The sequence below is a fragment of the Anopheles funestus genome, chromosome 3RL (genome assembly GCF_943734845.2).
Source record: "Anopheles funestus chromosome 3RL, idAnoFuneDA-416_04, whole genome shotgun sequence".
Classification (NCBI taxonomy): domain Eukaryota; kingdom Metazoa; phylum Arthropoda; class Insecta; order Diptera; family Culicidae; genus Anopheles; species Anopheles funestus.
In genome coordinates, this window is record NC_064599.1 from 7,772,056 (window position 1) to 7,797,253 (window position 25,198).

Genomic DNA, 25,198 nt, shown 5'->3' on the forward strand with positions numbered 1-25,198 from the left:
AATAATGTACAGCGTTGTAGAGGAGTGTGATTTCTTTCTTTTTTTTGTTTGTGTGTATATGCTTCGATTCTCGAATCTCATTATCTTACGGTGATGACAGCGAACATAAGACGAGTGTGACCACGTCACTAAACGCTTAGCAATTGTCGCGTTTGCGAATGCGAATCAGTATTTTTTTGCAAAACTCCATATAAAAAAAATTGATGCAAATTTGTTGCAACAAGTTTCTCTTCACTCAAATAATGCTTTAAATTAAAGAAAGAATAAAAAATAACAAAAAAATTTCAAAAAAATTTCAACTCGAAAATTTCATAAGGCTTACCCCTTATGATTTTTTTGGGAAATTTTGCAAAAAAAATTAAATTGATTTATTTTAATGCCAATCGGTTGAAATAAGTTTCTTTTCACTCAAATAATGTTTTAAATAAAAAAAAGAATAAAAAATTTAAGAAAATTCTAAAAATTCTAAAAATTTTAAAATTTCATAAGGCTCATTTTTGCACCAAGTTTTGCCTATAACTCGGTCGGTATCCAACGGATCGCCAATCTTCAACTTGTGGTCGATAGATGGCACCAATGGCTACATTTTCTTCTTGGACGGCCTTGCCCTCAGATGTCTGTGTCGAAAGTTATTCGAGGATGCAAGTTCCATACCCTGTTTGAGAAAATGTTAAATTTTCCTCATTTTTGCACCAAGTTTCGCCTATAACTTGGTCGGTATCCAACGGATCGCCAATCTTTAACCTTTGGTCGATAGATGGGACCAATGGCTACATTTTCTTCTTGGACGGCCATGCCCTCAGATGTCCGTGTCGGAAGTTATTCGAGGATGCAAGTTCCATACCCTGTTTGCAAAAATGTTAAATTTTCCTCATTTTTTTTCCTCATTTATGAGTTGATGTATTTTAATGCAAATTTGTTGCATTAAGTTTCTATTCACTCAAATAATGCCTTAAATTAAAAAAAGAATAAAAAATAACAAAAAAATTTCAAAAAAATTTTCAACTTGAAAATTTCATAAGGCTTACCCCTTACGATTTTTTTGAGAAATTTTACAAAAAAAATTAAATTGATTTATTTTAATGCCAATTGGTTGAAATAAGTTTCTTTTCACTCAAATAATGTTTCAAATTAAAAAAGAATAAAAAAAATTTAAAAATTCTATAGATTCAAAAATTTCCTAAGGCTATAGCCTTAGTTTTGTTTTTGGATAATTTAACAAAAATTTATAAATTAATATGATTACAGTTCGCAAACGCGACAATTGCTAAACATGTAGTGACAGCGTGACGAGTGTAGGCATCTTGTCAAATTATGCTATATTAAGGCGATCTGTAATCACATGATTGCTTTAGGTTTCTTGTGTAACGCAACGTAATAATTGCGTAGTTCGTGGAATCCCGTGCGTAACAGCATCATTAGGCAGATCCACGGGTAAAGAGAAATCGAAATTTGACTACGGTTCCAAGGTATTCTGCGGAAACTACGTGTTCTGTGTTAAGAAAATATATTAAGCTAAAAAAAACATTTCGAAGTGGTGTTTAACTTTGGTAATACGTTACGAAACAAGGGTAGACAGTTGCTGGAATTTGCGGCTCGTTGCAAGTTTGCCACGAATTACACACACGAAACAGTAACTAATTTTGATGGAATTTTGTTTTTCTTGTGCTTAGATTTGAACTAACTTGCTAACGGTCCAGACACGAGCTCCGCAAAAGCTCATGGTTAAGCTTCTTTCATATTCTGTAGAATTCTTCAAAGTCCTAAGTACATCGGCGTTCTGTCTCTGTCAGAACATTTATCGAGTTGGGACGTCTGGTTTGGATTTTTCATGACATGACATGCCCATCAAAGCATAATATTGAGGTCATTGCACACGTCAAAGATCTTCTCAATAAAGAGATTATATAAGCTTGGGACAGCGTATATCATATACGTCACGCGGACTGGAATACTCTCTAAGAGTAGAAATTTTAAGCTCAAAATCTTACTTAGTCTGGAACTCTGGGTGTCAGAAAATCATCTTCTATAAATTCGAATATATTCGTTTATAAAAGTTATAAAATTTAATGAGACACTCAGATCCATTCCACAATCATAGACGTGGTGCATTTGTTCGTGGTCCAACTCTTTTATATTCCTGTTGAAAAGTTCCATCATAAAAGCAAACTGCAACTGAAGTTCGACAGATCAGGTGCCAAGCCTGATATCGAATCGGTATTATCAAGCGCACGAGCGGGCGATCAATTGTGCACAATGACAAAGTTTTCCCCGATGGAAGGTTCACCAGAGACAAACAATACTTGACCTGCTGTGTGCTAGCGGAATGCTCTCGAGTATTTTACTGGCTGTTTACGGGCAACTTTTATTTTGCTATGAGTTTCGCACGGAAAGTTTTCCGCGTGCTCTCTAGAATTGTGGATTTATCCATGAATTTCATGGTGAGTATTGAATTGCTATATTTTATGGATACGCTTCCTAAGAGTTGTTGAGATATAGTAGTTTATAGACCGACCAAGGGTAGGGCGAAAAGTGTGATATTATTTTATTACACCCAGCAGAATAGCGGCGTGCTCGTTCTGTGGAAATGTTTTTTTCCGTCGCTTCCAATGAATTCCCTGTTTGCTGTTGCGAAATTAATAAAATACTTACCCGGAAATGGAATGCTGCTAAATAGTTCTTGGAATCAAGTACATCCATAAAAGCGACCCGGAATGGTACCATAAACGTTTGCTATAATTTCAAAAGGCCTTTATTCATTAACGCAACGGTACAGGTTAAATTTCTTGACAAATATACGTAACGTAAAAATATATTACACGTATATCAACTCTATTTAACGATAGTTTCGCTAACTCTAATACCATCTACGTCATCAAAGTTTCTTCTCCTTCCAACGATGCGATAATTGGTGAACTAAAAACAATAAAAAAAGACCATCTGCAGCTTGAAACACATATTTTTCGCCAACTGACAAAACGGTTTTTGTACAACATTTGCTTATTTTAGAATTTAACGAATGACACGTATCACTGGCTCGTGCGGTTTTGTTGTCCATCGTGCGGTGAACATTGAACGAGCCTGAACCTAAACAGCAAAGCCGTGACATAAGCGCCGACCCCCGGGAGCATTTTGCGAATCTGACTTTGCCGATCACTTTTGTTGTCTCTCAAAGTTTTTGGTATGCTTTTTTTCATATTTTATTTGTTACTACTATAACCTGCACCGTACATTTACAAATAGACTATAATAGGTTTTTTTTGGTTTTGTTTCACTTCATTAGTGTGTAACGCATCTGGTTTAAATATTCCATACTTGCGAATGCGCGACAAAGCGGTAGTAAACGGAAGCAAACAGTGTTTTATTAGAAAATCCATTCATTTCGATGGTTCGATTTCATTTTGTGCCCAGTGTGTGCGTGTGTAATGTCCATTATCTGCTAATAGTAACGGCCCCCAAATCGCTCCCCCAAAACGGTAGTGCTGAAAGCGCCATCTAGCGCGCCACGGGAATTGTTCGGCGCCGCGGTTAAGTAATTAGATGGGACGAGCCGGACGAGCAAACTTTTGGCTAGTTTGGCACTGCCCGAATAAGTACGTCAGTGTCGTCAGGTCTACCGGAAAGGCCCGGCCGTAAAGGGGTACACAAAAGAGAAAAAGGTTTGTATGCACAGTAGTGCTGTGGTGGGACGTCGCTAGAGCATTGCACAGTCGTCACGGCTCGATGTTTGCCGATTGCTAATTAAAACGCCCGCCAGTGCGGTCGCAAACTGTCCAAAGCAACCGTGACAATGACTGGTAGGACGTCCCGGCGTGCGCTATATCTGAGTAATCTGCGTTGTCGCACCGTCCTGATGTTGGCCACGGACCGCCTGTTCGTCCTCGCCCTGCGGCACTGCCATCCAGCGGTCCAGGATGCGCGGCCGGAACAGATCGTTAAATGTGCTGCGGAACTGGCGACTCATCGAACAGTAGAGGATGAAGTTAATCGCTGAGTTGACCAACGCCAGTACGTCCATCACATCACCTGGAATTAGATGGGCACAATTGTTACTCACTTATCGGCATTTTATTTTCATTAAAATAGCAGCAAAATTTTATAAACTTAATTATTTCAATGCCAAATGGTTAAACTTAGTTTCTTTTCACTCAAATAATGCTTTAAATAAAAGAGAGAATAAAAAATAACAAAAAAATTTCAAAAAAATTTTCAACTTCAAAATTTCGTAAGGCTTACCCCTTATGATTTTTTTGAGAAATTTTGCAAAAAAAATTAAATTGATTTATTTTAATGCCAATCGGTTGAAATAAGTTCCTTTTCACTCAAATAATGCTTTAAAAGAAAAAAAAAGAATAAAAAATAATAAAAAGATTAAAAAAATCTATAAATTTGCCAATCTCCTAAGGCTCATTTTGCAACAAATTTTGCCTATAACTTGATCGGTATCCAACGGATCGCCAATTTTTAACCTGTGCTCGATAGATGGCACCGATGGCTACATTTTCTTCTTGGACGGCCATGCCCTCAGATGTCTGTGTCGGAAGTTATTCGAGGATGCAAGTTCCATACCCTGTTCGAGAAAATGTTAAATTTTTCTCATTTTTTTCCTCATTTATAAGTTGATGTATTTTAATGCAAATTGGTTGCAATACGTTTCTTTTCACTCGAATAATGCTTTAAATTAAAGAAAGAATAAAAAATAACAAAAAAAATTCAAAAAAATTTTCCACTCGCAAATTTCATAAGGCTTACCCCTTATGATTTTTTTGGGAAATTTTGCAAAAAAAAATAAATTGATCTATTTTCATGCGAAATTGTTACAATAAGTGTCTTTTCACTCAAATAATGCTTTAAAAGAAAAAAAGAATGAAAATAATAAAAAATAACAAAATTCTAGTAATAACTACTACTGTCACTGGACAGAAGCTTTTAAGCGTAATGAGACGATGGGAATGAACGAATGCTGCTAACAATTATCGTTCCATTGTGCATTTAGGTCACTTATCTTTAGGAGGAGGTGTTAAATCGTCTTTTAAATTATGTCGCTTTAGTATAAAGGCATCCGTCTGTGAAATCTGTTTAATTTATCTTTAAATGAACGTAAATTTTCCGGGTAATTTCAGGGTATAATAGATGGTGATTAATTTACTCTTTCTGGAAATTAAACGTGGGTAATTTAGCGTATGCTGATTTGCCTTTAAATAATCGTTTCATTTAGAGAAAACGGACTTTCTTCTAATGCGGATAATTGTTTTGAAGAACAAACAAAAATCATTATTTTGAACTGAAACTGAACAGTATTAAACTGATATTTCTTTGAGACGAAGATGTGCGTAAGATCGATTTCTTTGCTGTGAATTGACCGTTTTACAAGGGTTTGTTCGTACTTTATCACTTTCTTCAAGGTGATGTACTCCTAAGCATAAACTTTTTTTTAACATGAATCAATCAATGAAAAAGCAATGAATGTTTTTTTTTACGTGAGGTGAAACTAACTTCCAAATTTGAAATAGTTTTGCAAGCGCCTGTAAAGCGCCTGAGCAGTGTTTGATATTGCGATATAATTTTATATCCATCATCACGTCGTTACCCTCGGTAATTGAGTAAACGGAAGTAAAATTTCAGTAAATGTTTCCACTTTCTTTAACGCTTGTATGTGGATTGTAACGGAAGGAAAAAAAACACACACAGACATGATGATGGCCGCAGTGATCGTTTCGTTAGAGTTTCGGTCGGAATGTTAAACGGTAAACCACTCACACACTCAAACGTGTACAATGATGCGCTTCGATTCGTTTCCGATGCGTTTGTTTACGTAAATATGATACACACAGCTTGCTTTACAGCATACGCCAGCTTGTATTTATGCATAAATCTTGCGCTAATCTTTCTTTCGCTCATGAGAGTTCAATCGGTTGTCTTATCCAACGCCTTCCAGCAGCAGCAGCAGCAGCAGCATGGTGGCGAACAGAAATAACTCAAAAACAAAAAAATGATCCATTCCAATCGGGACCGATTGTTGCGCGCTTTAAGCCGTCGGTGATGGTAACACAAAACTAATTGCAGCAATAGATCAACGCAAAACGTTTGTTGATTTGCAAAAGAGTGTAACACGGTCGTAACAACAAAAGGCTCAAGAAAAAGAAAAATAAAACAATTCATACAGAAAAGTGCTTCTGCATGGGAAGCTCCTCCAAAAAAAGAGAGATAGAGAAAGAGAGAGAGAATCGTTTTTGGGATAGTCCATGTTTAGATATGCGCCTAATAAACGGCTCCTGCCTAATGGATGCTCGCTTGACAAATGGCCGAGGTCGTTTGGATCGTTTCGTCTCGCCATTTGCTTTCGCAAAGTTGTCAAACACCATTCAAAGCCCTTTTTTTATTGTGCCGACAGTGTCCCGAGGCACATTCGAGATGTCGTCGGCAAGCGAAAGCGTCGCGTGCTCTGACAAATAGTACATCGTTTGCCGGTTTACCCACAAACGGTGCGCGCGTCCGGTACGGTGACATTTTTCACATCGTTCTGCAATTGACGTGTAAAAGTGTCCCTCGGCGTATGGCCGAAAGGTGCACACCCAGCGCGTGTGTGCCTATCGTTAGCGAGACACACTTTCGACGCTTCCTCGGAACACGGGCGAATCAAGCAATCTGAGATATTGTTTTCGGTCTTCGCCCGTAACCGTAGCAAAAGGCGAATGGACATGAATTCTTTATTCACTCTTTCGTCGGGAGACCAATGTTCCCATCCTCCGGGGAGTAGCTTGCCCGGTATTGGGCACTTTGGTCGTGAAGAAACTCACCAAGTTTGAGGTAGCAGTTGAAGAAAAAGTCCTTTTTTAATACCGCGCTCAGTAAGCCGAGTATCCCCTGGGGGAACTCGGTGATGAGGAACAGCAGCAACACCGCCAGTAGCATGCGCGTGGTCCTATCCGTTTGCTTCTCCTTGTCCGTTTGTTTGCCAGCTTTCGCATCCACCACACGGCCGTCAACGATTTGCTTCAGTCCGGTGGCCGTACCGGTCAGTTGGCTGCGGCGTTGTTTCGCCTCCAGCAGGGCACCGATCAATCGCAGACTGAGAATCGTTAGGGCAATGCAGGGGATCAGCTTAAAGACGACGCTGTAGATCCAAAAGTTAACGTTCAGCAGAGCCGGATTGTCGCGCACCAGCTGTGACGTACCGAGCCGATACAGTGTCACGTTGCGAGCTGGCGTTGCGTTACCGCTAGCGTCCACCGACAGTGTGTTGCCATCGCAACCGAGCAGCTCCACGTTGGACTGGATGCTGAAGGAGAGGTAGATCGGTACGGCCAGAAATGGGCACACGAGGTACGAACTGCAGATTGCGGCCAGCGTTTTCGACATGTCACACCACTGCCGGTTACGCTGCGGATAGGCGACGGCAATGTAACGCCAGATGGCTAACGTTACCGTAAGCCAGATCGAGATCGTGTGACAGATCTGGGCAAAGATGGAGTGAAACATGATGTACCATGCCCAACCATAGGTGAGCCGTTCTTCGCGCGAAAGCCTCAGATAAGGGATGGAGTTGATGGCGTACGGCATATAGTCGAGCATGACCAGCAGATCGGCGATCGCCAGCCCGGTCAGGATCGCATTGGTCGGTGATCGCATCTCACGCCGCGTCAGTACCACAATGTTGAGCGTGTTGGCGATACTGCCAAAGATGCACACCAGCAGACAAACGATTCCGTGCGCTTTTGCGTAACTGAAACGAGAAAATGGTGATGGTGCTTATTTTGCTTATTTTGCCGTGTTTTGTATTGATGCGCTATATTACGCACACTCAATACGGATGCTTTCGCTGAAATACCAGGCGTCTCCATGGGATACGAATGACCAGGCGTCTCCATGCGATACGAACGACCAGGCGTCTCCATTGAATTATTTGAATGCTCATCTCACTGCTCAACATTGTATTTATTGCTGTATCTTCATAATAATATAGCCAAAAACTGTTAACTGAAGCGAAGGAGCACAAAACTTTACAATGATAAAATGTTTATTGATGCAGGAAATGGATGGCGATGTTTACCTTGCTCCACATTGGGATGTGTCTTCCGCAAAGGTGTTATGAGAAAACGAACAAAGAAGTGTTCATATGTGCGGAAAGCCAAATGCATGTTTAGTTTGGTTGTTGACATGTTTACGCTACACTGACACCTGAATGTAGCAAACGAACTGAGTTTCATTTCCGAAGAGTTTTGCACTACTGATGCATTAGCGATGAATCGCATATCGAGGATGAAACATTAACTTGCAGCAGTTAGTATTGGTAAACATGTCAGGATTTCATCCTTGATGCATAGTTAAGAAAGGAAAACTTTGTAAAACTTTGGATAACGATGAGGCGTCTTTGCTTTGATGTGGTAATTAAAGTAGTATCGTGTTTAACTTTAGTGTGAGGCGAATTTCAACTGAAAAATAACGCCTTTAGGAATTATTCGAGTAGTCTTGTTTAGGATTAATTTCGTCGAAATTAATGCCAAGAAAACTTCAGATTATTCACACAAGTTATGAAGAACAAATATTGTTATGTAGAAACAAACTTAAAGTAGAATCGAAATTTCAATCTAATTTATAATTCAAACACCCAACAAAACGGAACCAGTGACTTCACTGGATGGAAACTGGTCAAATAATAGGCTTGACGTCTGCACTTCAAACATGACTGAGTTCACGCAAAGCAAACTGGCAGCCATTGCGCGTCTACTGCAAATTTATTATGTGAATCCGAAACGTCTCACCGAATTCAGCTAATTTGCTGCTAGATAATTCATCGAATCATAAAAGAAGCGTTGCCTTATTGCCCGTTCGCACTCGGGTGGAAGAAAATACTCAATAAATTATGTGTCGCTCGTTAGCAAATGGCGTGTGCAGTGAAGCACGCATTGGTAACAAATTTGCTTATCTACGTGAATCTCTTTGTTCGTGCATTTTGTACCTTTTGAAGTCGAGCGATATGGATTTGCTCTGAACAGCTGATCATTAGCTATTTTTGGTATGAATTTTTCACACTCAATAACGACCATAATTGGTAACCAGGTTTACCGGGTAAATTTTGGGCTGTCTATTGCGTTCCAAGTATACAGATAACTGGGGTGAATAATATATAAAAAAAAACAATTAAAAACAAAGCTGCATAACAATACGATTGCAGGGAATATTTTAAAACCCCATAAAACATTGAATGGAAAAATAAAGAACAATGAGCGAAAATTAAAATAATTCAATGGAGACGCCTGGTCGTTCGTATCGCATGGAGGCGCCTGGTCGTTCGTATCCCATGGAGACGCCTGGTATTGTAGCTCATCAATACGAAATACGGGAATGTGTGCCGCCCGGGATAAATAGCAATGAAAACATCTGTGCTATACTGAGACCAGGTACAAAAATCCCCATGCCCTTGTGACCAAGGGGCAATATTCACGAGCACAATAAGCTACCGTACGCTACTGGTAGCAAACACTAAATGATCCATCAGCGTATTAATATGAACGATCAATAGACTGCACCGCTTTCGGACAATAAATCATCCGTGGAAAAGCAACCAGAAGCAGAGATTGCACGCTAATAGAAATAAATGGAATAACACGAAGGTCAGCTCATCTCCGGTGGCGGTATGTTTGCGCGCGGTCCCATTCGCGCAGTACCGACACATGCAGGTGCTTTTGATTTATGCTGCCCATCGTTCTGATAAGCTCTGAGACGTGAGCGAAACAGCTTACCTGGTGTGGAAATCATCCAGCGCTTTGCCACAGTACAGCAGGTGTGTGGTGGCGGTGGTCGAGATGTTGGCACCGTCCTCATCGCCGGCCACACCGTGCGGCCCATCGGTGACATTTATTACAAATTCTCCCAATTCCGTCGAGCTCATTGTTGTGTTGTGATTAATATTACGCTTGGGTTAGCCACACGACTTACTGATGCTTTCAAACCACACACATACACACACATACGCACCGAGGCGTACTTTCACTTTCATTTACGGTAGCATTTTGCTCACTGTTGTTGATAATGTAGCCACTCTCACCACTAACGATATCTTACTTTTTTTTTCTTGGTTTACTTATTTTTTTTTTTGTTTTGTAAATTTGTTTCCTCACTTTACGACTGCTCGGAGCTTATGATGTGCCTCCCTAGTACCGTGAGGCACCATGGAAAAGCAACGTTGAGTAGAAAAAAAAAAACACGTTCATAGAAATTGTCCGAAAGGCAGAGTGAAGGCAAAAACTTCTCACGCCTCTTTTATTTTATTTTTTCGTTATATTCTGTTCCACTCAAATCGTTCGCATGATTTCACCGCCACGCTTCCAATATTGGTTCCGGTCATGGATTATCGGGCTTGTGTTTGCTTGACCGAACAGACGTACGCGGCTCGCACGCAGGCGGGATACTGCAGCATGATGGATTTCCTTTTCGATTTCACCTTCTTTTTTCATTCCCGCAAATACACATACACACACTCTCATATACAATTTCCGCTTGGTCGGTAGTTGAAGCAACGACCCTAGTCCCGGGTTTACCACGAACTTCCGGAACTGGAAGGTTTTTTTTCCCGCAATTCGCTTTTATCACTTTACACCAACGCTTTGCAGACGAAGGATTTTCTTTCGTACGATTTGAAGACCGATTTTATCCACCCGAACGCGTGCATGGCGAACTGTGCCTTCTCCTGGGAGGTATTTTCTTCACGCACGAAAGTGGTACGAAATGGCACATCCGTCCATGAAGCGGTTCTTTTTGTGCAACTTTTTGTGCAGGATGTCAGTATACGATGCTTTTAACTGGTACTCGTTACCGAGAAAGCATATTATGCACGTGCTCTGGGAGAGGAAAGAATCACAAAAAGGAGGAAAAAAACCGATGTAAATAGTCGCTGTGGTAGAAAGGTTGCTGTAAACAGGATTTCATTAAATCCAAACAGATCCAAACCCCAAAGTGAAAAGTTTCGGGAAATGAAAATTAAACAATGAAATTCTGCTCGGATGCAACGGAGCCGTCCTGGAAATTGTTTTGCAATTGGGAAACTAACGGAAAAATTCTTTCTGTGACGCATGTGAGTGATTTGATTTGGTGACCGGTTGCTCGGTTCCTGCTCGGTCGGCGTTTGTCGGAGATGTGGAAACGAAGGTAGGAAAAAGATTTCAATCAACCGGAAGGAAGTAGATGGTAAATCAATTTCACATCACACTGTGAAGGGCAACCTCATGGAAGTTTGTTTATTGTCGAAGAGAGTTTTCTGTGATGATGCGGCGCTTGGACGCACTTCCTTCCGTGTGGCCGATGAAAGAGAATGATCGTTATAGAAGAAAGAAGGAAGGAAATGATACTAAAAAAACACACACACATCTGAAAGCTTCAATGAACGGAAGCCGTCTTAGTCTTTGGAGAATTTCGGAGAGTTGGTGAGAAACGAATGTGAAAAAAAAGGCTTTTTACACAGTTTTATACCAATATGTGGAATGAGAAACAGTGGATGACGATACGCTTTGGTTGATTATCGCTCGTCGAATTCCATCTACTGAGCAAGGTGAATCAATTTTAATACGTAACGAACCCATCATGCGACCATAGCTCTACACTTCGTCAACATAGCACTCAGTGATAATGTGTGATAAGCAGGCTGACGAATAGCGACAAAAAGGGAATGTGTCTTTGGTTGGCTTTTATGTGCTTGAAATCCATTAAATCACCTGCATACATTAATGCAAAAATGTGTGTTATAAGAGCTTTGTTTCACGCCCACTTTGTGGAGACAAATGGTATAGTAGATGAAAATTTATTATAGTAAGATTATAGCAAATTAAGGTACAAACATTGAAATGACACTTAATTATTTTCTTCCCAAATACCAAAACAATAATATTTTGACCAAACTTTTGTTCGACAAATGCCAGTGTAGTAGTTTGGCTTATGTTTCCCCTATATAAGAACTATAAGGAAAGAGTTTGTACAGCTGTACAATATACTAAAAAATTGTTATCCAAACTATAAAAAGTCTTCGTTAAAAATATTTTGCAAACAGCTACGTATAAGAATTAATACAATAAGTACAAACGTAAAGCAATATGTTGCTTTTTGAGAAGCTTTAAAGTGCTATAAGAACAAACTAATGTTAGATAAGGAAAATATAAGAAAAGCCTAAAGAGGACCCATGAGCTTAACCATATGTTATTAACATGTTGTTGATTATAATCCGAGAAAATCTTCTTTTCGAATGTGCGTAGTATTAGTATTGTAGTGCGTAAATTTCATATCCCCATCATGGCCCAGATTACTTTCATTCCCGTTAAAGAGAAATAAGGTTTTTATCACCCCCCCCCCCGCCTCGGATTTTGCACCAACATCTCACCAAACTCAGCTTTATTGTGTCTGTGTTTGCTGCCACCTTTAGACCTTTCTGGCCGGGTTTAGAGAGCTGGCAGCCGGGAATTCACTCTCCGTGCTCGTCCAAAGTGGAATGTGTTTTATCCCAAGTGCGCTCTTGATTATCAGGCCAGATCAGTCGGAAGAGGTTCAACCTTGTCTGGAGGCAAAATTTTGCATTCCTTTTTGGTTTCCTGTGTGTTTGTGTGTGTTTTTTTTCGGAGCCGAGTAAAATCAAATTTGCACTTAATCATTCTCGGTGATAGGCGAACGAAAAGGGGAGTGCATATTTTCCACATCGCGCTGCGAAAAAACCCGTATCGAGCGAATTCAATTTCTTAACAGCTCCGTCAAATTGTCTAGTGTTTTAGCAGCAGAGCCGTTCACACACCCACGCGGCCTTTCACTCGCAAGCACCGTGCAGATTATACCTAAAAGTTTCATCAGAAAGTGATACACCAGCACAAAAGCCTCGACCGAGGCCTGGTTGTCGCAAGCAATTATTTCCATCCCGAGCAGCCGTCGTGCAATGGCTCCCGACGCAATAGCTAATCCTTGGCCCCGCATATTATCCTGCTCTCTGAACGGTACAAAGGATTCGGGGGAAGGAGACTGGGGCAAGAGAAACCGAACGGCGTGTCCTATCGCCCGGAAACGGAATACACATCAGTGTGTCGGCTTTGGTGGCATGCGAACCGAATCGGGAAGTAACGGTGCCGTTTTACATAATTAAGAGAATATTCTTCGATCGACCGCGCACGGGGCTCGATGATGAGAAAGTTTAAAATTAAATTATTTCCAATTAACTCGCGTTGTTGCCTCTGGCGGCAAAATATGCCGAATGGCATATTTTGAGCACCTCACAATTACCGAACGCAACTTTTCCGAATGCCAACTGGTACACACGTTTCTTATGTATTGTTCGTTTCTTTTTTTCTCTTTATTGCAATTTTTTCTTTCTGCAATTTTGCTGTGGCTTCACACAACAGAAAAACCAAAATGGCCATTTGGTGTACGGGAAAGTGAAAACAAAAATCAATCAACCATAAATCGACCAGTTCCAAAGGGTCCTCGATGTGAAGGTCCTGGAAGGGACAAGTATGCCGGGTATATACGGTGCTACGGTCACCTGCCCATGGTGAACATCGTTAGGAGCAACAACAAAATAAAAAAAGGAAACAAAACAGAAATAAGGGCAAAGTCGATCATTTTTCTAATGGTCATTTTACCGAAGAAGCCCAAACAGTGATGGAGTGCATTTTGATTCGACCCCCCCAGGTCCGATGGGTGTCTATGGAAATTGGGAAAGCGTTGGAAAACTGTGTAAAATAATTTGGCACGCTTTTGTGTTGTTTTCCTTTTCTTCTTCTTCACACTCATTTAATCAACGATTCAAACAAACGATGAATAATGTGCTCATCGAGCATGGTGTGGAGTTTATTAGGATGCTTGTTAGCACTAAATATGTACAACCTCCTCCCTCCCTTCGAAAACGATGAATTTTAAATTAATTCGCAGAATAATTGGCAAACTTTTCAATGTGACTTTCTTTTTTTTTTGGCTGCACAATTAATGAACCTTAATGAGTGATTGTTTAACACCGTTCGACGAACTGGAACGCAGCACGGTACAAGACAACGCGTTAGTAAAATTGTTAAGGAAAGTTACGTTTTGTGGTTTTTTGGGAAACAAGTCGGGAATGGGGGGGATGGATGGGATGATGTATTTCGATTAAAAATATGAAGCCAACATTTTTCGCCACTTTTACGCGGGAAAGCGGGAAAGTTAAATGAACACATCTTCATGTACGGTTTGTCTAGAGATCAAACGTTTTGAAAAGTGGTAAGATAACATTGTCGAATGTATGCTATGGGGTGTTTGTACATCGTGGCTGTGTTGTTGTTTGTTACTGTTGAAAGAAAATCAGGTTCATTACTCGCAGGGTCTAAAGTTAAATATTGATATAACATTTTGAGCACGCTTGAGGCTTTCATAAGAATTTCTTTAATCACAATTTAATTTAAAACAAATAATTTGATCAATATTTTTTAAATATTAAATAGAACTTCAATTGCATTAAATGCTAGCTATCGAGTGGAATAATTGTCAATCTCAATTTATATGGAAAGTTACACACACTACCCCCGTAATCCAGTGTTATCGCTTCACATAAACAACCATTAACGTGAATAGCAGGATTTATTTACTCACGCTTTCACGGTGTACAAAAATTGGATGTATAAATTTTCATTTCATTACACACGAAGGATGTAAAATATGCAACATAATGGAAAGAAAGCATGAACGATGTGTGCCAAGGGAATATTAGATTTTGTCTCAAAGTGACTGCAGTTGTGTTGTAGAAAATGTTTTTGACATTTAATTTGCAATGTATGGAAATGAATTTTACAACTATTATTATGAAAAATCGCTATTTGTATTATAAAATGCTATACCTTTTTGTTTTAACTACCCAAATTAATCATATCACACATAAGTTGTTCCATAGAATCATTAGCATTAATGTGGTGGAACAAATTGCTCGAGAATACCATTCGCTCATCATCTCAATAAAAGATTATCACACATAGAGGGCATTTTCTGCTCACACCAAAAACCAAACAAGCAACAAAAAAAGGCAGAAAAGAATGTTTACGATAATATCATTCTTTCTTTTTCGCATGCAATGGCCACACATTCCAACACTCGCAAGAATGTAATGGAGTGTTCGTGGTCTCCGTTTGTCGCTTAACGCTTGCTCTCTTTAATCCATTCAATGACACGTACCACGTACATTGTTCCCGGGTAAATCCAATAAGACAGGCCCGTGTGGCAGGCATGATGGCTTAATTTGTTCGGCTTAACAAACGTCCCTTTGGTGTGCTGCTTTGGGAGTCGGAGTTTATCACTGACATATTGCTCAACGAGATTGTACTTCAACAAGCTTCAGCTCTGGCTGTGGAGACTGAACCACCGTTCCGGGGTATATAAGTATAATCGCATCGTCTTTCACGACACGACAAGAAGGAAACCATATTGCTCGGTTTTAAAAGGAAAGGCAAGGTTTCGGCATGTTCGTGGCTGGTCCCGTGGTCCCATTCGGATGGAGTTGAACCACAAAGCCGTGCATGTAACTCGCGTGTACACCGTGTACCGGTGGTTCTTTTAAGCACAATTCTTTCGCGGTCCCCTGCAGGCTCAGAGGTTTCATCTGCCGAGGATAGCAAACAAACCGCAAACCGGATTGTGTATTTCCCTCTGTGTGTGTGTATGTGTGGTTTGTGATTTTTCGCTTCTTTTCTTCTCTACTTGCATGCGAAGAAAGCTGCACCCCGTGTGAAGTGTGTGTACTTAACAGTTTGTTTGCACATCCTACCGTGCTATGCGGTTCGAGGCCGCACATATGTAGACCGAAAAGCTTTCAGGTGCTCATTTTCTCATCTTTCAAGTGGATCCCAATCGAATCGAATTCCTCGCGGCTAAATGATGCGAAATCGCGTGTGATCGGTGACCGTGTGCGCGGTAAGCAGAGCTGTATTTCATGGAAAAAACATTAAAGCCTTTTTATTTATTTAAAACCATTATGTTGTAACGGTGCTCATCATTTTTCGCGCGGTATCTTGTAACTTTGTTGCCTCGGTGGGGTTAGGGTAAAAACAAAACCTCAAACAGTTTGAAAAAACATTTTTTTTTTTTTTTGGAAAAAACGCAACAACATAAATCCTTGAGGAGCAAAAGTTTTGCCCACAGACAGCGCAGCGAGTTTTGAGCGTGGGATAAAAGGCTAACGCTTGGGTATCACAGATATGATGCCGCGGGGCACACAGGAAATTGTGGTGTTTCAGTTGAAATTACATAAACCATAAAATAAACTTGGACCGTTTCGTCCGACGATGATAGCCCGGTGCCATTTAGAACAGCAAAAGCATTATGGGTCAGCAAAAGGTTTTGCGATGGATGGAAATAAAACTCACAAACTACGGTGTGTACCTAATCCATCACCCATCCCGCAACCGGTCCCGGGATGCGGTCGTGCACGGGCTTTTATTTTAATTTCCGGTACCGAACACCCGACCCACTGAGCCATTCGTCAAATAGACGACCGGCGAACAGTGTTAGTCGGAGATAACCGTCTGGTGATGGTATAACATTCCTGCACTCGGGACGAATGCAGAACGAAGCAGAAGCACCCCAAAAAGCGAACGACATTAGCCCTCGGTAATGGATTAATATTACAACGAATACTCAAATTGTAGTGCTTTTCGCGGGAAAATTGGAGTGAAGTTATGCTGCGGGAGCTTTCCGTCAACAAGGGGCGCACAATCGTTGACCCACGTAGTTGTTTATTCGTTCGGCGGCTTAAGATTTTCCCTCCGAAGCCACTAGACGCCCGTGGCCGGTGCTGAAGTTTTGCTAAAACCTAGACTATACGGATAGGCGCTTCGGTCAGTTGCCATTTCGACGTCCTCGCTTTGGTCAACTGGCTGCGCTGGCGAAGCAATTCAATCATGCTCCATCCCAGTGTCCTTGGCATATTTGGTGAATGTTTTCCAACTGGACGAAAATAGCAAAACAGAAGCAGCAAAAGGAACTTACACCAGGATGAGCTAGCTAGGAAAATCTAGTCAACAGTTGAGGGGATTCGTATTTTTTGCTTTTTTCGCTTTTATTTACCTTTCTTCTTCGATGGCTTTGACTTAGGTACAACCGACACCGATTCCGGGCGGAGGAATTTGATTACACATTTTCCAACGTTGAACTTTGCTTATCAACATTCCGTTCGCATGGTGAAGTAAAAATTATTTCGTCTGATTTGCTGGTCTTTTTCCTCCCACCCCGCCATTCGGCACAGAGCACTTTGCAATTGATTGTCGGCGCCAGAGCCACTCGTCATACAGAGGAACTTGGCGTGTGAGCGATGGGAAAAGGGGTTTTTCATTTTTGCCATCGCTTTGATCCTTGCCGCTTGGTTGGTGGATGTTATGAAAACGGATTATGCTTGCGCGCCGATCGTGTGCTTTGATGAACTGCACCTTTTCTTTGCTATTTTTGTGTTAACGCGTTTTTCTTCCTTCTTCAATGATCATTTCGTTAACCCCTTTTTGGCTGTAGTTTTCTTTCCCCTTTCACGCCATGACTCCTGGTTATTGCATTGAATAGGACGATGGATGATAGAAATGTTTTACTTTTACAGTTCTATCACATTTCCATTCAGTTGATACATCATACAAAAAAAACAGATGAATTTAAGATGAAAAACACGTTGGCAAATCGAAACGAAACGAAAACTGATATTCCATTTAAATGTGTGTAAATATTTGATGTATCTATTCAAACTCCAGTTTGTCCCGTTTTCCGTTGGGTAGTGTTCTCAGATGATCCCTTTTCTTATGTTTACTGGTTTTGTGCTTTCGGTAGACCTTTCGGCCGAAACAATGTTGACCAATTGTTTCTGATAGAACAAACGGGCAAACACCCACACACAGAGGGACAGCATTATGTAAGGGATTAGGTTTTTGGATTTATTATAAACCCTGGCCTGAAAGTGTCGAGTTTCGTGTGATATTGTACGAGGGGTTTATCGTGGTTGTTGGCAGAATATCGCAAAACGGTATCCATAAAACCGAAAGGCTAGAGGCTTTTGTAAGCTCACCAAACAGAGATATCATTCCCATCCTTTCGATAACGACAACAATATAGTTATCCATGTTACGATGAACCATAGGTGCACCGACGATGAACTATGCCCGGGTCCTAGTCCAGTATCAGACGGTGCTAATTGCAGATGATAAAGTTTCCCCCTGTACGATAGGATGACAAACCATTATGACACGTCCATCAGGCCGAATCGTTCGATAACTCGTTTTTGGGATAGGGTGGAAGTGTTACTGTTGCTTCAAGCGAATATTCCTTGCATTGGATTATGCGTTACAAACGGGAAATTATTGGAATTCGAACTGTGTCAATCCGTATGGCTATTAAATGGAGCGAGAGAAAGATAAAAAAAAACGTCCGCCAAATCCCCCATTAGAATGTGGATGGAATCGCAATCGAAAGCTAACAAATTGGTGGACGACAAGCTACAGGTGTGATAAGGCTATAACCCTTGAAGAGCTCATGGTTTCCACTTGCATTTGCCACCCGAACTTTGTCCAACGGTTGGAATGATTTCGCGAATTTGGTTTTGACAGTGTTTGTGTGATAACGCACCAGCGCAAAAATCTAAAAAGCCTGAGGTATGATGCACATTGGAAATAGTAATAACAATTTCTGACAATTTACTGCTAGCTTTTTTTAGACTTATTCGTTTTCGGAGGGGTTTTAGGTTGGAATTATCGACCCTGCAGCAAGGTTAGCTATTTACAGATCTTCAAAATAACTTGCCCAGCTTATCGTTGCTGCGTAACTAAGTAGTTACTTCTTGCCACGGGGTATCAGTTCTGATTAGATATAAATCCATGGTCCAAATTCAAGATGTAGTCTAAAATATGTTGTTTGAGGCCGGAAAATTCGCTAGTTTTCTTCTGTTTAGTAACGATCTATGGTAATAAAGAGAACTCCTGGAAAAGTCTTGAAGACTGTTTGAAAGTATTTTCAGCATTTCAGGAATGTAACTGAGTTACCCAAATAGCAAATTTTCATGCTCATTTAGACTAGTAAATTTAGGAAATAGGCTCAAATCTCGACAGGACTGGGTTCTCGCCATATTGGAGAATTGTGACTGAAATAGCTAAGTGACAGATGACTTTCAGTTCCACCACCAATAAAAGCTTGCGTAGAGACAAATGAAAAGAAGAAAAGGAACCAATTACCTAAAAATTATTCTCATTTTTACTGTGAATGTTATGTACAATTAAACATTGAGTTCTTGAGACCTTGATCTTCAAAATGTATCAAGTGTACCAGTATTTTATCATTAATCTTGAGAATTTTGCTTGAGTTTCTACTGGTACTTAAAGTTTTGGGTTTCATATCAACAACACAAACAATTGTAAGGTATTAAGAGAGTAGCAGGTAGTAGTACATCCGGACTTATGATTCTCTGTTCCAATTTCGCGGTAATCAAGCCCACGGTTCAAAGATGAAAACGAATTCAAATTAGATTTATGACGTTTACGGATGACTGTTCGCTGCTATCGTACAGTGAATATGAGCAAGACGAAAGTGAATGGCAAACAAAATAAGATCTTTATGTACAAGATGCTACCGGTGGAAGAACATTTGAAAAAGCTTTCACCAAGATCGATTGATATGGAGATCAGAGCTTTTTTTGCCATTTCACTTACATTGCAGATGAATCTAGGCACTTCAAGCGAACATTCGGGAAGGTTCTCAATTCGATATGTTGTAAAGAGAATCGAATGTTCGAACTCTGTAGAAGTTTCGTGGAAAGTGTTGAGTGGTATTAAGAATTGTTTGGATCTCATGTAGAAAATTCTGAAAAATATTTTCTTCCTTTTATATACACTTTGAAGATTATAAAAGAAATAAATCTTCAAATAAAAATAGCTTCAGCACATGTGCAAAGTTCGCAAGGATAACAGTTCATACAGTTGATGTATTAATTTATGAATCTGTCTTCCCTTTCTATATTCTCTTCTCGCATCAATTATATCCACTCCCAAGGGTCCCAAATCATCAGTTTAACCACCGTAAATGGCCGTGTTGTTTCACTTTGATTATAATTAAGCCGCGTAATTCTCGTGGGGTCAATCAAAAGCCCGTAGCAAAAAGGGTTGTGGAAGGATAACGCTCAACTTAATCTGCGTTGGATAAGCAGCAAAACTATCGGACGTTTCGTGTAATTTTGACAGACTGCACCATGTTCAACCGTAATCATCGATAGCAAATACGTACGTAGTTCGCATAAAACCTACCCATGTTCTCTTTCTTATCCAATCCATTTTCCTTTCCTTCTCCCCACTTTGCGAATCCATTGTGTGTTACAGAAAATCTCCAACTGCGAACATCCGCTACCGGAGCTTCACCCATCCAGACCGGTCAGCCTTGCCCACGTGTGGGATATGTTCGCACGAACTTTTTCCCCCGACTAGACTCGCACCGTGGGATGTCTCTCGTGGCCATAATTGAGTGCGGTTAGCAAGTGCGTGCCCGTTTCCCGGCACTGAGGTGAGCAGCAATGCATCCGTAACCACACACACACACGCACACACGTATGAGCGAAAAAAGGTCCTTCTCGTGGACGATGTTTAACAAATAGGTCGAATAAAAAGGGCAGACAATAGACGTGATGTTCCTGTCTTCCTGCCACCCCAGCTGTAAAGCCGGGAACGGGGAAACGGGAGCCGGGGGTGGGGAGGTGCAGTGCAAAATAAACTTCAGCATTGAGCATTCGCTTTAATGACTCGCTACACGGTCGTAGTTGAACTTTTTCCGAAACAAAACCGAAACATACAAAACGAAACAAAAAAAATGTGCAGACACACACACACACTTACCGGCATAAAACAGGCGTATTTAAATTCATACGCTCGGTTCCATTTGCGAAATGGCCGCATGAATGGATGGAATGGACCCCGGGTGCGGCAACATGGACCACCCGCCCGCTCTCTCTCTCTCTCTCACTCTCTGTGTCAATGGAGGACATTGTTTCGTGTAAGGGTAATGGAGTAGCAGAGTAGCAGAAAATGGAGGCGAACAAAAAAAAGAAACACACACACACACAGAGAAAGGAACGTGCGGAAAAAGCTCGAACGCCAGCTTCCGTCCGCCAAACACGCAAATCCAACCTTGTGTGTGGGGGGTGGTAGGTGGTAGGTTTGGGTGAAAGCACCCCAACAAATCTGTTCCACATCCCGTTTGGATGGAGGGTTTTTATTTCTATGTTTTTTAAGTTTTTACTTTTTGAAATTATTCCGGTCTCTTGTGCCTTATTCATCGGCACCCTGTTTCTCTGTCCTTTCAGCTTCTCCTTCAGGGGTTGGTTTGGGGGGGGGGGGGGGGGGGTAGGAAGCGTGAGGGAGGGATTTTTAACAGCCAAGCGTGTGTGTGTGTGTGTGTGTGTGCCGACCATCTTCAGGGATTCATTTTTCACGTTCACCTACCCATCCAACTTTAATGAACGCTATTGTTCTGTTTTAACATAATGTTTCTCACCAGCGGTGGTTAGACTGAATGATGATGCAATGTTGAATGCATCGAGCCGAGAGCCTTCTTAACCGTTGCCTTGCTCTTCTTTGCGGCACGATCCACACGATCCACATAGTGGCCGGGCTCCTTTCCCAGGCTATAATCCATCCGTACACGTACACACCTTCACATTTCTTATAGGCCTGCACACGCTTCATTTTTCTTTTTGTTGCACGCTCAGTTTTATTATTATTATTCCACTTCTTAATGAATGCTGCTCGGTCGTACCCGTTCGACCGATAGCAAAATTTCGCCATTGCCTGTACGGTCCGAAAGAATTCACCACGAGCGACGAGGATGTGCAGAGGAAAATGGAAATGCAAAAAAAAGAAGGGCAGAAAAACGAGCTGGGGAAAAAGATAAACACATCCGATAGCAGTGCGTCCTTTCTGCGTTTGTGGAAATTGAGGAGAGAAGGAAGGATACAAAAGGCACGACGGCACGATGGAGAAACATTCCAAACCACCACGAGGATCATGGCGGTACGGTACGGCACTAGGCGGGTAGGTGGTTTATCAGCTCCCGGTTTGTGTCCTGCCCATTGCATCGGTAAACATCGCCTCCATTTTGCACAAAACCGATGCGAAGGTGATGGGCAATGCTGGGAACTGGCACAAGTACCGTACAGTTTGCCGGTGCTTTCGCTTCCAGCGGATCAACCCCCGGCCGTATTCGAGTGAGCATTTGAATCAAATTTGTTTTACTCGTGCTCGTAGCGTGATAACGATGGGTAAGAAGCAGCAAATCCCGCCACAGTGCAAGCGCGTTACGAAATGTCGGAGCCACGGCAGCCACTGCAACACGTTGTTTTGTGGAGCCACCAAATGTTTAAAGCACATCATTTTTATGATTTTTATTTTTTGTGCATTTTTTTTTCTTCTAATTTCGTGATATGTTTACTAGACACTCTACTGGGTGCTGTAGTGAATTAGGGAGCGAGGAATCATCAGCATCTGCAGGATGCTTTCGACTGAAAATAGACCAGTGTGTCGAGCCAGTAGATCGGTCAAATATGAGCCCTACGAAACACTTTCGCGCAAGGGTATGTGTACGTATCAACGGTAATATCAACGGCGTAATGGTGTAAACTTTTAAATAGGATTCAATATAGGTAAGGCTTATGACTTCTTCTATGTGGCAAATTTATTATCCCATGATGGGAATGATGGTGGAACTTAAATTGTTTTTGGGGAACATTGTTATAGTCCTTGACATGCTCTATTTCTGAAGATTGTATCTTGTGACAAAATGACGATCTTTTAAAGTTAAAAAGAGGTTTTTTGAACAAAAATTTCCTCCACCAAGTAGTGATTATATCCATTAAGAATTTAAAAAAACGATAATTTCCTACCAGTTATGTTAAATCAACCTCCGCTCTTAGATTTTGTCGGCGATAACACGTTCGTAATAGCAAATCATTGCTACATTTTAATACATAAATGTCAGCATTAGTCACGCAACACTAACCAAACGCTTTGGCATGTCTCCAGGGATGATGGATATGATTCGGTGAAATTGTTAATCTATTCCATCACAACGATAAATAAAGCTTTTTTATTTACAAATTGAGAAACGTTGATTACCGATCAAGGATCCAAGCGAAATCCAAGAGCCAACACGAATTTTCTAAAGCTTTGAAGCAAAGCTTTGAAAAAACGGTTTGGCGTTTTTTTTTGTTGGTAGAGTTGAACCAACAAAAAGAGAAAACAAAACCAAATGAATTGCTTATAATACGGGATAGGGATTAAGCAAAGCAATTAACACTCCGCAATGAATAGGGGAAGCTTAAGGAATAAAATACAGTGACCCGAACACAAATCGGGACGCCCGAAAATTGAATCTTTTATTCATTTTTTGTGAACGATAAAAAAATGTATTTCAAAATCAATTTCCTACCCTTAAATAAAAAGAAATAGAATTCACATCGTAGAATTCACAAGACCAACTACAAAAAGAAAAGCATGCAAAACCGATTGCAATACGTTTGAATCAGCAAATTTCTATACATGATTTATGAGATTATTAGTTTTTCGTTTTTCTCAATTTTCTTTTTATCTAGTTTTTATAGCTCAACGCAAAAACTGCTGCACGATTCGAAATTCGTTTTTGTTTTTCGGAACTGGCATTCTTTCTCCAGGCCAGCAGAAACCTTCTTTGATGACTCATCGTAAAACACAATCCAAAAGGCAAGAAATCAATCAACGGTTTTACTACCTTTCCAGCCGTTCGTCCGTACTTTGGTTTCATTAAATTAATCCGCACACTTGCTTTCTTCGCTCAATAATGGTTGTCTTCCAATTACGAAACTTGACACATTTATGTCACTTCCCAGACACAACCATGGCAATCCCATCGATGGTCGGGTTTATCGGGTGACAGGTGGCGAAAGCAACAAGTCCAGTCAGTCCATCGGGGAAATTCTCACTTTCCACCTCGTTAAATTGCTCACGTGGACACTCACACACACACACACACACACACACATTACGTCAGGGTTCGAGATCGAAAACCTCCGGCAAAAGAATGCTGAGTAGAAGAGATCGATCGAACGAGACAATCTTTACGATTAATTATGCTTTTAAGTACCACGGAATCACTATCTTTTAGTTGCAGCAGCACTAGGGGTAGTGTTCGTAGAAAGGGTCTTTTTCCTTCGATTTCTATCACTTTTCGAACACACACACACTCACATATTGTTGTGTTGTTGCGTCGTGTGTCACATTTCCTTCGATTGTACCAACATTTCTCACACTCCACTTTGTACTGAGGTGACGAAACGGAATGCATGGAATGATTTTTCCAAAAATAGTTTATCACACTTTCCACCACACAGAGAGTGAGGGGAAACCACAAAACCACAATAACTCATAACGGATAATCATATCCCAAAAATTCCTATATCCCCAACACGTATGGCCATGATCGTAAAACGGAAAAATTCTCCTCTCCCTATGCCGGCCATCCCACCTAACAGCGATCACCCGGTCCTTGCCCTTACCAGACACCGGGACAGCAATGAGGCGTAAGAAAAATTACGCCCCCAAAACACAAAACAAATAAACTATCCGGAACGAACCGAACCACCGTCGAAGTTTTCGCGGCTTTTCCACTTATCAGTGACACGAATGAAGGAACGAATGTGTGGTCTGCCAAACGGTGGCGAAACCATCCTTACGGGACCGATGCTCACGGTCAACTGGCACGTTCTAGCGTTCGGCCGTTCACGGTGTACGTTCGGCGTACAGCATCGGCTTCGGCTCGGACGGATCCTCTCGGATCGGATGATGCGCTTGCGTCATCGCGTCTAAACGAAAAAGGCTGTCGAATTGAATTTCCCGCGGCAACGGATTGGAACATGCAAACAAAAAAAAAGGGCAATGAAGGTGCAACTTATGTTTCAGCAGCCAAGTATGGTCGATCGCGTCCGGATAGTAACCCCAGCGGTCGCCGAGCGGTTCGCATTCATTTCTGTTTATGTTCCGGCAAAGAGAAATGTTTACAGAAACCCGCCGAGTTGCGGTTTCGCAGCATGCAAAGTTTCGGCATAAGTTGTTACAGATAAGGAAATGAGAAGGGTATGCCTAGGGTGGGGGTGGGGGTGAGAAAAGTGTAAGTGAAACCAACAACAACAACAAGAGCATTTCAACGACGCCACTCATCG

General features: G+C 41.1%; 1 protein-coding gene across 3 annotated transcripts; it reads right to left on the reverse strand.

The window, feature by feature from the left end:
* Positions 1-2,729: 2,729 nt before the first annotated feature.
* On the reverse strand, positions 2,730-25,107 carry LOC125770680 (G-protein coupled receptor dmsr-1-like). Of its 3 annotated transcripts, none has more exons than XM_049440596.1 (4): positions 24,614-25,107; positions 9,747-10,844; positions 6,801-7,726; positions 2,730-4,026 (listed from the first exon to the last, which is right to left on the reverse strand). In XM_049440596.1, the coding sequence occupies exons 2-4, from the start codon at positions 9,893-9,895 to the stop codon at positions 3,818-3,820; spliced, it is 1,284 nt and encodes a 427-aa protein (XP_049296553.1). In that variant the 5' UTR covers positions 9,896-10,844; positions 24,614-25,107; the 3' UTR covers positions 2,730-3,817. The 3 variants fall into 3 exon arrangements, with proteins under 3 accessions (XP_049296553.1, XP_049296551.1, XP_049296552.1); XM_049440594.1 differs by having other exon boundaries at positions 24,536-25,107; XM_049440595.1 differs by having other exon boundaries at positions 23,752-25,107.
* Positions 25,108-25,198: the final 91 nt, after the last annotated feature.

Excerpts from the sequence above, each read along its gene's own strand:
- LOC125770680 (XM_049440596.1), bottom strand. The coding sequence starts at position 9,895 with ATGAGCTCGACGGAATTGGGAGAATTTGTAATAAATGTCACCGATGGG. Across the intron at positions 7,727-9,746 it reads CTGGATGATTTCCACACCAG|TTACGCAAAAGCGCACGGAA; the intron begins GTAAGCTGTTTC and ends TTCTCGTTTCAG. Across the intron at positions 4,027-6,800 it reads CAACTGCTACCTCAAACTTG|GTGATGTGATGGACGTACTG; the intron begins GTGAGTTTCTTC and ends ATCTAATTCCAG.